We start from the raw sequence: 12,933 nt of genomic DNA on the forward strand, positions 1-12,933 counted from the left end.
GTCGAGCGTCTATTTTCAAATTTTGGGTTGGGCAGCCCTTAGTCATAGGGCTGAAATGTAGGCCCGACAGATTTTTACACGATTTACGCGTACATGACACAAATTCAACACAAAAGTAGCTTGTTATGGTTTGAGAGTTTGCCCGTTTAATTAAATAAGACGGGTTAAATTTGACCTATATAGTCTTGTATCATTGCCTCATCAAGGTGATGTGGATTGATAATTTTTTGCATGACTTTTGCAAATCAAACATGAAATTAGTTAGTTAGGATTGAGGAGTTAGACCTTGTATTAAAGTTGAGATATATAGTCTTAGAGTAATGTTATATACTTGCCTCTTATCTTACTCTTATACCACTTGGCTGATGTGACCATTAGTTTTTGGATAAATCTTTATTAAAAAAAAAAAAAAAAAAAAAAATCAAGTGCTAATAAATATTGTCCCTACAACCCAGTGATTGAGAGTGAAATGAAAGATGAGCATTTAAAATTATTAATAGTTTTACACACTCAAACCTTGATACGATACGACTCAAATGTGACACGCAAACATGAATCGCCACCCTTTTCTAAATCGACAGAATTTGGAGCCTAAAAGGCAACTTAAGGTTCTCATTATATGATAATAGCTTGATGGCCAAATGATGTCCGGCCACTACTCTAGACAGCCTAATGAAAGTTTTTCACGGAGAGGCTTTTTATTTGCTTATGAAACTTTTCATGGTTTTTTTTTTTTTTTTTTTTTTTATCTGAATTTCCGAAAAAGATAACAGTTTTACATTTGACATCTTTTTATATTAAAGTCTTTCTTCTTCAATTAATAATCTTAAAGTGTAAGCGGAAAGACCCACTTGTAACTCCCCCAAAAAATCTCAATAGTGTTCATTTGTAGTCACAGGTAAATAATATTTCCAAATAAGTTTGGGATCCTATCTTCCTATATACTGCACATCGTTTGATTCGTTTCTCAGGATGCTGTGGGATTTTTCAATTATATAAAGGGAAAAATAAAATAAAATAAAAATCCAAGAGGCTCATGTATAATTTGTAGAATTTTGCATAAAAACACACAAGAAAATGACCTATATAGCAATCCAGCAGCATCCAACGATTCAAAAGTTTCACTCATAAGGGTTAATCTTGTTAATTAGAAAATTATAGGATGCTTTTCTTTTGATGAAGTAAAACCTCACCAAGGCAAGACCTACCCTGGGCAGTAAACCCCGAATACATAACCCACCTCGCCGGGCACTTTAACCACTAGGCTGCACCGGGTTAGGATGCTTCCTACCATACGATATAGAAAAATGATCAAGCATATTATGGATTTGCAAGTTTGTATGATCACTAGTAAAACCACCATACAATAAGCTGATATAATCATGCAATTACCAGCAGCTAATTATTAGTTAAACTATGAAACAAGACATGACCATGTGATATTTCGATTGTGAAAGAACACAATGAAGTGCTACAGTAGAGGCAAATTGCTTAAAGCTCAAACCAAGTTTATCTCATGAGTCTAAATAATTATTTGAATGACATTGGAGCACATTGAGGAAAGCATGATTCTCATTTCAGGATGCCTTGGACTTTGGCGGCGATGGAAGCAACTGCATAGCAGAAACCAGAAAATCTACATCAGCAAAATATGGAAGATTTGCAAGCACTAGTTGCTAGAGAAGCTTAATGTCATCAATATCAAAGCTAATTTTTTCATCATAATGGATTTTCTTTTTCCTTTTTTTTTTTTAATAATGAACAAGATTGGTGGCAAAGAATTGATAAGCACCTGATAACAAGAGATTAGCGAGGAAACAAATCCAAAGGCTCCAGTTACACGGGGGTTAACTTTCTTGGGTGCCAATTGAAGCAGCCCAACAGCTACCACTATATCCATGCCAGCTTTAATTAGGGCCAAAGACCTCTCATTTGATTTTTTAAGTTTGGCACGGTATTCCTCATTCTGCATCCATGGAGACCAAAGCATACAAGGGGGAGGGGTTCATTGGAACAGAAATCAGAATGGCAATTAAAAAAAAAAAAAAATTATGATGAGCAATCCATTGTAAAAAGGAATGGTAAACTTACTTGATATTTATCGTCTTTCTTAAGTTGCTTTTCTATCTTCTTCATTGATGCAGAAAGTCTTCCAAGCTCCCCAAGCTGATATAAGATGGGGCAAAAACACATAATACCAATATTTCCAGTTCTTTGGGGGTGGGGGGGAGTGGGGATAGAAGCCAATTGTTAAGAAAAAAACAGACAGCAGCAAACCTCAACCAAAGTGGTACAAATCGAAGAACCCATCCAACAGAAAAGAGAGATGCGGCCAATCACGTCAGCCCGATCCTTGTTCTACAACAAACCAAATATCTTTATTAAGAAAAAAAAAAATCAGAAATCAATATAGAACACCTGGAAACAGAAAAGAAAGAAACTTGCACTCCATACCTTATAAATGCCTGTCCTCCCAAGCCACACAATTTGATCAAGAAACAAGAATGTGGACAGTAACGCGTTTTTGGACTGTAGCAAGCATTAAAATAGGGTCACCAAGAAGAAGAGTATGAACAAGATCTTAGAGGTGAAAAGACTCATTCATACCTTTCCGAGCAAAACAAGGGGAAGGGGAGTTCCTGCCGGAGTTGGACTGATAAGAGCATGCAAGTCATTGACAAACTGCAAATCGACACAGTGAACCATAAGATGTTCCAGACTTAAAACTACTAGAAAGAAAAATCAGTCTCAGATTTCTTATGTAGCACAAAGTAGTTAAAAATTTACAACAAGAAAGCTTCCCTTATTATGAATTATATATTCTCTTATCTTTTTCTTTTTCTTTATTTTTTTTTAAAGTAAGTAATTAGCCCCACAGGGAGGGAAAAGGGGAGATTCTCTCATCTAATTATTTCTAGGAAGCAAACAAAGCATCGATAATTAAATAAAGCTTATAGATAAACAGTTATCTATAAAATGAACAAAAAGGTAGGTGACAGAACACAAGAAATTTCTTGGGCTTAAAAGTAAGAAGTATCAAATTATGCAACAATTCCAAATGAAACTAAATAGAAAGAGTTGGTTCACATCGTAAAACCAAACCTTGAAAAGACGGAAGACCTTCCGTGCCAAGCTGGTTGATTTGTCAACATTTTGGGCTGTACCAGGCTCTCCATTACTCAAGTATTTGGAACCATATTGTATTGCCCTGCATATCTTGTCCCTGGCTTCTGCCTTGTTCAAATACAAAACAACGAGAGCAAGTTCTGCCCTAGCTGCATCCAGCGTACTCATCTTTTATGCTGAATAGTGAATACACCTAAAAAAATTGAGGTCCCAGTTAATTTCATTGTAACTGACCAATAAAATGAAGAATAACACCATAAGGTCATGTTCTAGCATTATATTACCAAAATATAAGAAGAACAATAATCAACTTTATATACATGAGGAAGGGGAAGAACAGGTTCTTCTTGCAATGAAAAGTCACTAAGTAACAGTTCTTACCAATACCAACGATTTATTTATAACATGTCAATTAGAAGTAACGACATCAACCGACAAAATAAATTCTGTAATAAGATACACTATAAGAATCAAAATTTCAAACTTCCATATAATAGTATGTCAAGTGAACACTTTAAGAGTCGATTTCGTAAGCCAAACGTGTGTTTTTAAACAAATTTGCGAAAAGTGTCCCATTTGGGAATGGGCTTGAAAAACGAATGATGGTTTAAAAACATGGAAAAAGTCACAATTTCAAATTGCAGGTAAGAAGGTGTGTTTTTTAAAACGCACAATTTTAAAGGCAAAACTGCGATTTACCTTCAACGCTTAACTGCATCTTTAAAAATCACATTTTCATTACTTGCAACTTGAAATTGCTACTTTTCAAACTGCATGTTTTGAAATTGCTAAACCAAGCAGACCCTCAGTAGCACATAAATAACAGCCTATTAGCAGCCACTAAACAATGCAGAAAGGAAAGTCCCAACATCGTCTTCCCACGAAAGAATCACTACAACACCCACTACAGGAACAGGAACATTTGTACACTTATCCAAGCTCAGAAATCAATACAACGTATCTAAATCTTGCTCAATAACTGAAATCAGAAAATCAATTCCGTTTATACAAGGACAGTAGTATGAAAAACATTATCCAAGACCAACCAAACTGTTTTGTCTTTGGGAATATTCATTAAAGTCTGTTTCGTTGCTGAAAAAGAGTAGGATGAGGAATGAATCAAATCAATTACTCGGATTTAAGAATTTTCTGTTTAATTGGGTTTCACCAAAAGAGAGAAATTCCTTCATTTTTCCGGATAATACGAGGCTATGGCTTTCCCGGTTAACTTCTACTCTAAAACAATAACAACAATAACAAAAAAGAAAAAGAAAAAAAGCGAAACAGGAAACAAATCTTGATATAAAGACGATTTTGAATTCACCAAATTAATCAAATTAAAATATCTCAATCCACAGTAACACAAAAGTACCAATATGAAACCAAATAGCAAGCAATACCCAGCTGAAAAAAAAAAAAAAGAATCATTTCCGCAGAAAAAGAATACCCAGCTGAAAACTCAAATCTTTGCCTATAAAAACAAAATACTCAAATATTTAAAAACAAAAATGAAATTTCCCATTACCGGTGTACCTGAAGTGCAAATCAACGATAAAAGACCTGGGGTCTGGGAATTCTAAATTCTATATATGCACAAAGAGAAAGAGAGAGAGACAGAGAGAGAAAGGTACCGAAGCAAGTGGCCGATGAATTGGCCTCGAAAAGCGTAAAACCGCTGTCTCTGTGAACCTCAGAAGCTTTCTCTGGCGTCACCTCTCTCTGTGAATCGTTTAGCTTTCCTCTTTGATAGGCTCTGATAAGGGTTTCTTTGGTCCTTCTTTCCTATAACAAACAAACAAAATAATATAATTCTTATACCCACAAAAAATATATATATATATATATATATACACACACACACACACACACACACACACACAAGCTTTTCCAATGTACATTCAATATATAATTTAAGTTTATTCTTGACCGTTCGATATCAGTATTTTTATGAAGGCAATGGATCATCACCTGGGCCGCTTCAGCAAATTATTATCTACGCCGTTGTGATGAGATCTCTAGTATCTGATTCCTGAATGATTCAATTTCGGGGTGCCATAGTAATATTTTGGTCAAGCACGTATCTTAAGGAAGATATAGATGGACCGTTCATGATTTGTCATCTCTCATCCTTATCTGGATTGTTGACACTCCACTACTCTATTCAGACAAGTTTCCCAGACAAGCATTACGTACGCAGGGAGGTGCTTGGACACAAGCACAATGGAATTCTTATACTTGGTTTTCTTTGATTCTTCCTTTCCTTTTCTTTTTTTGCTTTTAAAACTATTTTCAGAAGTCTGTTGTTATTTATTTATTTATTATTATTTTTTTCTATTTTTAGATTATACATTAACAAATAATTCAATTTTTTTTTTTAAAAAAAAAAAAATCTGTATTCTTTCTTTATTGTTTGAATATTTGGATAAAACATGTAGCCAACTTATTATTCAAAAAATTCAAAAAAAAAAGGGTAAGTTGGCTTGGATGCACAGCCATCCCTCATAGGGCTGGGAACGGTCTGGTCGGTATCGGTTGGAGCATTTCTACTTATTGATTCATGAAAGTTGGTTAAGTCGGTTAATTAATCGACTTCGTACCGACAATAAATAGTTTCGACTTTTTTAGTTAATTGGTTAATCAATTAATATGTAGTCGGTTAGTACAAAAGATATGCTTTTATTAGTTTATAAATGAAAATAAAAAGTAAATTCATAGAGCATACACTAAAAAAATAACCACAAATCAGCTCGACAAGCACAGTAAGAAAACATACCAAATAAAATTCAAAATTCACTTAAAAAATATATTAAGTTGGTTAACCGACAAAAAGAAATTCTACCACTTACCGAACCGCACCGATGTTGAAACTGTATTTTTATTCCGCCTACCAACTACCGAAGTCGGTTGTCGGTTAATAACAGTTCGATGGCAGTTGATAGGTGGTAAATGGTACTTATACACTTAGACTTAGTCATCCTAATTTTTTTAAAATAATAATAATAATAATTAAAAGAAAAGAAAAATTATAGTTTTTTTTACGAGTAAAGCTCTGTTTTGGTTTCTCAACATTATAAGTAGGTGTATTTTATAAAAAATATTTTCTCAAATGTTGACCTCACTATAAACACTTCTAAAACACAGATTTTCCTTTTATATCACATAGAATAGTTTGAAACATATTAACAAACATTCTCCAATTTAGTTTTTCATAATATATTTTAAAGCTTTAGTTTTAAATTTGATATAAAAGGAAAAATTAAAGTTGTGAGATCGGAGACCTAAAAGCAGTCTACCTGCTGCATAAACAAACTAAATCTTCCATGATGTCATGTTACTTTATCTTATCATCAAGGAAGATAACAAATCTTTACAACGTCATATCCAAAGGTTTAACACATAGGATTTTGGCACCATTCCCTGTCACTAGTTTTCTCATTCAACATGAATGATAACATGTTTGCTTTTTTTATTTTAGGGAAGCTCAAAAGCAGCATTTTGAAACATCCTATTACTATTAAACCTTAATGCAAAGTTAATTTATTTGTATGCCCTATCCATCTTGTTCGGTTAGGAGCTTTAACACTTACTCAAACTGTTTAAACTCCTGTCCAAACAAGGTTAATTCCGTACAACCATCGGAATTGAGAGTTAAATGCACAGCAATGAAGCCATCAAGGTTCAAAAACCAGCTGGCAGCTGTCATGCTCAATTATTTAAATCCTTAAATTCTCTACCAACAAAGATGGACCATGGTGAATCATATACCACGCACAAAGACAAGAAAATTTATGAAGCACATGAACAATCTTCTATAAATTGTAAAATCTTTCCCTGATTCAGACGCTTAACAGCTAGCTTTTGATGTACGCGGGGAATTGCCATTATTATGGCTTCACAGACATTGTAGCAGAATGGATATTCATTTATGAACAGTATAAAATTCGAAATTTAAATTTGATCACACAACTCCACCAAAGAGGAAGAAGAAATTTGATTGCAAGAGGATTGTGTTGCATAGAGAAGAGAGGAAAATATGAAAGGGGACATATAGAGACCATATATTGAATAAATAGTACATTCACTGCATAGATCAATAAGCTTGCGCATTCCAGTTCAAATCAGGAACTACTTTGTTTCATATAGACTATGAAACAGCGATCATACAAAACATAAAAGAAAAAAATAGAAGGGAAAACATCATTATACAGAAGACACTGGAAAGTTTTATCTATTTCCTGCTGAACAAACTTCTTAGTTTTCCTCTTTCCAACCGCTCCAGTAGCTTCTTGGCACCCGGGATGTCCATTTCTGTAAGCTTTTTAAGATACCCAATTGCTCCATAAGAGATCATCAGCTTCTTACATTTCTTACTTGAGGATAGAGATGCAAGGCAGGAAACGGCGTACTTTTTCGAAGTGTTTTGTGGACTTGGGTCGAGCAATTGGACCAGATTCGGCACACTTTTATCATCCTTCTTAACTTCTCTGCAGTTTTGTGAAAGGATCATCAGGCTTGAAATTGCCTGCGCAGCAACCTCTCTAACACTGTTTGATTTAGCCTCAAGCATCTTGACAAGCAGAGGAATGCACCCAGCTTCACCTACCATTTTCTTCATCTCTGTTGAGCTACAAACCCGACAAATTGCCGATGCAGCGGCTTGTTGTGCACCCAATGATCCAGATTTAAGCACATGAACTAACCGGGGCAGGAAACCAAGAGAAAGCAAGACTTCTATGGAAACCGACGCAACCAAATTTCTTAATGCACCAACTGCAGATTCTTGAGGCAGTGGACCATCAAGATAAACCAACAGGCTCCTAACACCACCTTCTGAAATAACAGACCTTCTTAGATTGTCATTGCTGGCAGTGAGATTCTGCAAGCACTCTGCTGCATATTCTTTGGAACCCAACAAAATTCCACAATCAAGAAGATTGATCATAACCCTTACAATCCCTTCCTCGGCTAGGGTTTGTCTCACCTCCGGGACAGCTGATAGATTCTTCAAAGTACAAGCACCTGCAGCCTGAGAAACAGAATCACCAGTCCAACAGACTTCAATCAGTGGACGAACGCCACCATGCCCAACAATCGCACGAGCTGTGTCCGGTGACATAGACAATCTCTGAAGAGAGATTGTAGCCTTCTCTTTGCCCACTGAGCTACCTGACTCAACAAGCCTAATCAGAGGCGGCAGGACTCCTTCTGAAACAAGCCAATTCTCACAACTCCCTGATTCTGCTAGCGAACAAATTACAGTGACCGTCTTCTCCCGGATACGAGGAGATGTTGCTGTGAGTAATTGAATTAAAGCAGCAATATTGCTCCGCCCCAAAACAGCCAAAACATTCTTTTCATCTTCTTTCATTACTTCGACAAGGCTGTCAAGAGCTCTGTGCTTTGCTTCTAAGTGCCCGATCTGAAGGCGCGCAAGCAATTCCCTTAGATTACTATGAGTTGCAGCCTCTGGTTCGGCTGAAGAACCAACCACAGATAAAGGCAAAGTAGCCTCACCAAGCACCCCGGTCTTGATCAAAAGCCCACAATCCCTCAAATTCAAGTCCAGTTTCCCTAACAAAGCATCCAAGTCACTCTGCATCCTAAGCTTCCCTTCATACTTCTCCCCCACACACAACTCAGCTAATTCTATCGCGTTCTTCAACGTCTTCGACATGGCCTGCAATTGCTCCTTACAAAGTGCATTCTTTGAGAAGCAAGGGTGGCTCGACAAGTCTGATAAACGCAATGGGATCTGCTCCAATTTTGATATTATCATCTTCCACCTACCAGGGAACCCCTTCACCTCCCTAGCCTTAATAAGTGCCACTGGAACGAGCTCTTGGGCATGAGACGAGCACTCTTCAGCAGTCTGAGTATCTGCTAAAACCTCAGCTCCACTCTCTTCCACCATCATTTCAATATCAGTCTCGATCCAATTTGTTGGCGGAAGCTACAAGAAATGGAATTCAGAGAAAACCAAGGCCTGTTGTAAGCTAACAACCCCAGATGAGAAAACTCGGAAAGGATATGATATTTGCATAGAAAATTAGATGGCAGTGGAGCAGTTGCAATCATAAACACATGAATTATAAATTAAGACTGTAATAAAATAAAATAAAATAAAAAAATCAGGGATTAAAAAAAACTAGAAAACAAATGCGACAACATCAAGAGCTTCGAGAATCTTGTATGATCACACACAGCTTTTTTGCTGAAAACAATACCCGACCAACCAAATGGAAGTACCTAAAGATGCCCCACGAGTCCTTTCCACTGCTCTGTAAATGCAAGTGCTCATTTAATGCCAACACAACTGGATTTGATTATTCAAAGTATTGTGATGAAAATGAAAGAAGTTACTTTTAACGGCTAAGCAGTGCCGTCCAATTAAGATTTAAGCAGCCGTCGGCACGATTTTTTTTTTTCTCCCCAATCACCAAAATAGCCCTTTAAAATTAAGGGATGTACTAATTTATGAGGGTATTTTGGTAAGTATGAACTAAAGCTACAAACTTTACTTTTCCAACCAGAATGTGGTGAATACTGAATACTGTATCTTTTATCAGGTTTATCTACTGAGTTTTTGCAAAGCTGATCCTGATCTGTATTCAACGGTCAAGATTTCTTGGAGAGGTTGGGAAAAGTTGGAACCTTAGCTGTATTTTCCATGTTTCTCACATAGATGGAGCTTCCTGGTTAGAGAGAGAGAGAGAGAGAGAGACTTTGCTTTGAAGAGAAGGTAGAAGTCTCTATCTACAGGTGTATTTTATTGAGTGTATTTAATTTAATCAAAATGGACAATCCCCACAGAAAAAAGAAAATGTAAAGAAAATTCTAAGCAATCAATAAGAAATACAAAATTTTACCTCGAATTGACTTGACTTTCCTTAACTTTCAAAGGATTCTTCCACCACTAACAGCCACCAAACAGCGCCCCTCTCTCTCTCTCTCTCTGTGAATTGTTCTGTAGGAGCAAGGTAAAATAAAAATGATACATAATGAGCAATAATTCCATAGTAGCAGAAAACAAACTAAATTCCAAAATATAAAACAAAAGAGAAGAACGAGTAAAACAAAATTGCCTTTTTTGAATTAGGCATCAAAGAAAGGAAGCTGAATCAGCTTCAAGAACCAACCTTTAAGACTCAGTAACTCAGAAGGTGTCCCTTTTTCACGCAGAAAGCAAACCAACATAGCTTCATCTTCAAACCTCACTCTGTCTCTCTCACACTAAGCTGTAACTCAGAAATGCTTCCAAGGAATCAGCAACCCACCATACCTTGACTTCAAATCTTTCTCCTCTCTTTCTCACTCACTACAAAGAAAACCCAGAAATGCTTCCAAAATCAGCGATCAAAAAACAGCTGGATCTTCAAAAACTCTCTTCTCACTCTCACTTTCAGACGACACTGACCCGGAAAACAATTTCTCAGAATCAGATATAGCTAGGGCTAATTTTTGTTCCCTAACGAAGAAACTGACATCAAACGGTCGAAATCATTTAAAAGGAACAAAAAAAACCCAAGAAAAATATGCAGAAGAATCTTCCACCTGGAAGAATAGGAAGAGATCCAAGTTTGAAAAACGCTCCTAAAGAAATTCAGCTTTTTCCACTATAAGACACACACAGAAATAGTGCATAACAATCGCAACTAAATTCAAAAATCAAACTTCCTCTCTCTCTCTCTCTCTCTCTCTGTGTCTCTCTGGGTTAATGGAAGGAAATGTCTCCCTCAGATTCTCTGTAAAATAACGCATTATTTTACTGTGCATGTTTTAAAGGTAAATGCCGAACACGATGAGAGATCAGACGGCTGTGGTTGAGGTTCAGACAGAGTATCCGACCGTTGGGATTGGGTAAATTTTGAATATGCTTTTCGAAAGTTTACGTTACCAATGTGAAGAGATGGCCGTGGCTGCCACGTGTGCGGTGGAACGGTTTATGACTTTTCAAAGTGGTGCATAGGTTGAGGATTGAGATAGATACCACGTGCGAGGGAAACAGATCATGGGAAAGTGTGTTTCAGACGGTTGGATTTACCTATTTGACCTTGTAATGTTTTTTTGAATTCGGATCGTTTGTGGAGAGTCCAGCAATATATAGGGCCCGGCCTATGAACGCTCCATAATATTGTGTTTTAAACGTGTAATTGTTAAATTATTTTTAAAAATTAAAATGCAAATGTGGACCAACCAGAATTTGTTGCATTTGAAAAAGAACAAATAATGTGACAACAAGTCTATTTTTAATTAGTATATTTTGATTTCTCTCGATCATCAAATGCAAATATGCATTCTCAAAGCCTCAAATGATAGTTTAATTGGATGTGAACCACGCCTCATGAAGCGGAAGTTACTCGTTCAACAAATATGCATAATATGCATTCATTTTACAACTCCAAGAAAACACCCATTGAATTAAGTGACAAATGGGTTATAGTTTTGAACTAAAGAATGCAATCATGAGCTTGAGAAGAATCAAATAGTGTGATGTTGTTATAATATTGATCTCGTAATTAGTAGGAAAGAAGATGTGGACACCGAATGATTAAGCTAATGCATTTTGAATGTTTAAACCAAGGAAAATAATGATTAAATGGCTCATTAGAGTCATGTTTTTTCATCTCTAGTTGACATATCAATATCAGTATAAAAAGCCAAAGTGTCCAACCAATTGGTCCATGCCACTAGTACATTGACTCTACGACAAACATACCCATCTCATTTCTTTCAACTTATCCCTTTTTATTGTTGAATTTGTACCCACTTTTTCTTTGATATGTTTTTAGTGGGCGAGGTAGTGATGTACTTCCCAATGGCTGCGGTAACAAACAAGAGCTCCATGCAACAATAATAATATAATCAAATATATGAGGGAGAGGGTTGGGTGAGTGAACCAGGACGCGTGAGGATGGTCAGGGTGCGGGTGGGGCTTTGGCGTTGCGTAGCCAGGACGTGACGATGTTGCCTGTCGACTACGCACAATTTTCCCGAATTATTTTATTTTATTTTATTTTTGTATTTCCGAGTAGTGGTGGCCTATGTGGCTATGTTGCATCCACCCACCACTTTGCCTTCAACACCCACTGCTTTCAACTTTACAAGTAGGGCCGTAGCCCGGTGGTAATTCGACCACTTGCATTGAATTTGAGTAATATTAAAAATATGAGTATAAAATTATATAAATTAATTTAAATTTGAGTTCACCTTAATTATGACACAAGCCATTAAAATAGGTATGGATGATACAACCCGACCCAAAATACCATTTAATAATATAAATCGTGTGGAATTAACTCGACTTGACCCATGTGTATATATATATATATATATATATATATATATGAATTATGCAAGTGAATCATGAATTAAGCAAGTTGACACAAAATTGACTTGTTTATTAATCAGTTTTAATCGGATCAAGACTGTTTGACTTTAATTCTATTTTACTAAACCATAACATGTTAATTTAATATTAAGTTCGTATTAAGTTTGTAAGTCTTATAAAAAATTGTTAACCTTGCTTATAAGAAATACACATATATTCTACAAGTTGAATGCACTGTAAAAGGAGTAAGGGTATACATCACTCTCTATCTCTCTTTCACCCCTCCTAAAGCCTATATAGAATGGTCCCCTCAGCATTTGGTACATGAAGATCTTTATGATTTTTTGGTCACATAAGTTTTGAAAAAACATGAGGGAGATTGGAGGCTAATAATGAATAGATTTTTTTTTTTTTTTTTTTTGCCCTAGATACTATTTCCTGGTTTTAAGCTGAGTTACATGTATACCCTTTAGAAGTAT

The 12,933-nt window shown here is 36.1% G+C and overlaps 2 protein-coding genes across 6 annotated transcripts; both read right to left on the bottom strand.

Annotated features, from left to right (window-relative positions):
• Positions 1 to 1,362: 1,362 nt before the first annotated feature.
• PEX11C (peroxin 11c) lies at positions 1,363 to 5,196 on the bottom strand. 3 transcript variants are annotated; one of them, XM_059603044.2, is made up of 9 exons: positions 5,095 to 5,196; positions 4,758 to 4,908; positions 3,103 to 3,319; positions 2,608 to 2,682; positions 2,455 to 2,529; positions 2,278 to 2,358; positions 2,092 to 2,166; positions 1,793 to 1,966; positions 1,363 to 1,613 (listed from the first exon to the last, which is right to left on the bottom strand). In XM_059603044.2, exons 3-9 carry the CDS (start codon positions 3,292 to 3,294, stop codon positions 1,578 to 1,580), a joined length of 708 nt encoding a protein of 235 aa, XP_059459027.2. In that variant the 5' UTR covers positions 3,295 to 3,319; positions 4,758 to 4,908; positions 5,095 to 5,196; the 3' UTR covers positions 1,363 to 1,577. The 3 variants fall into 3 exon arrangements, with proteins under 3 accessions (XP_059459027.2, XP_059459029.2, XP_059459028.2); XM_059603046.2 differs by lacking the exons at positions 4,758 to 4,908; positions 5,095 to 5,196 and adding an exon at positions 4,660 to 4,751; XM_059603045.2 differs by lacking the exons at positions 4,758 to 4,908; positions 5,095 to 5,196 and adding an exon at positions 4,652 to 4,751.
• A 1,962-nt stretch (positions 5,197 to 7,158) lies between these two features.
• LOC132187035 (ARM repeat superfamily protein) lies at positions 7,159 to 10,080 on the bottom strand. Of its 3 annotated transcripts, none has more exons than XM_088517089.1 (2): positions 9,993 to 10,080; positions 7,159 to 9,076 (listed from the first exon to the last, which is right to left on the bottom strand). In XM_088517089.1, exon 2 carries the CDS (start codon positions 9,038 to 9,040, stop codon positions 7,355 to 7,357), a length of 1,686 nt encoding a protein of 561 aa, XP_088373215.1. In that variant the 5' UTR covers positions 9,041 to 9,076; positions 9,993 to 10,080; the 3' UTR covers positions 7,159 to 7,354. The 3 variants fall into 3 exon arrangements, with proteins under 3 accessions (XP_088373215.1, XP_088373216.1, XP_059457170.2); XM_088517090.1 differs by lacking the exon at positions 9,993 to 10,080 and adding an exon at positions 9,356 to 9,968; XM_059601187.2 differs by lacking the exon at positions 9,993 to 10,080 and adding an exon at positions 9,373 to 9,967.
• Positions 10,081 to 12,933: the final 2,853 nt, after the last annotated feature.

The sequence above is a fragment of the Corylus avellana genome, chromosome 6, assembly GCF_965113065.1.
Source record: "Corylus avellana chromosome 6, dhCorAvel1.hap1.2, whole genome shotgun sequence".
NCBI classification, from domain to species: domain Eukaryota; kingdom Viridiplantae; phylum Streptophyta; class Magnoliopsida; order Fagales; family Betulaceae; genus Corylus; species Corylus avellana.

Coding starts and splice junctions, on each gene's coding strand:
- PEX11C (XM_059603044.2), bottom strand. CDS start 3,294: ATGAGTACGCTGGATGCAGCTAGGGCAGAACTTGCTCTCGTTGTTTTG. Junction 2,530..2,607: donor CCCTTGTTTTGCTCGGAAAG/GTATGAATGAGT, acceptor TGCTTGCTACAG/TCCAAAAACGCGTTACTGTC. Junction 1,614..1,792: donor CGCTAATCTCTTGTTATCAG/GTGCTTATCAAT, acceptor TCTGCTATGCAG/TTGCTTCCATCGCCGCCAAA.
- LOC132187035 (XM_088517090.1), bottom strand. CDS start 9,424: ATGAGCACTTGCATTTACAGAGCAGTGGAAAGGACTCGTGGGGCATCT. Junction 9,077..9,355: donor TAGGTACTTCCATTTGGTTG/GTCGGGTATTGT, acceptor CATTTCTTGTAG/CTTCCGCCAACAAATTGGAT.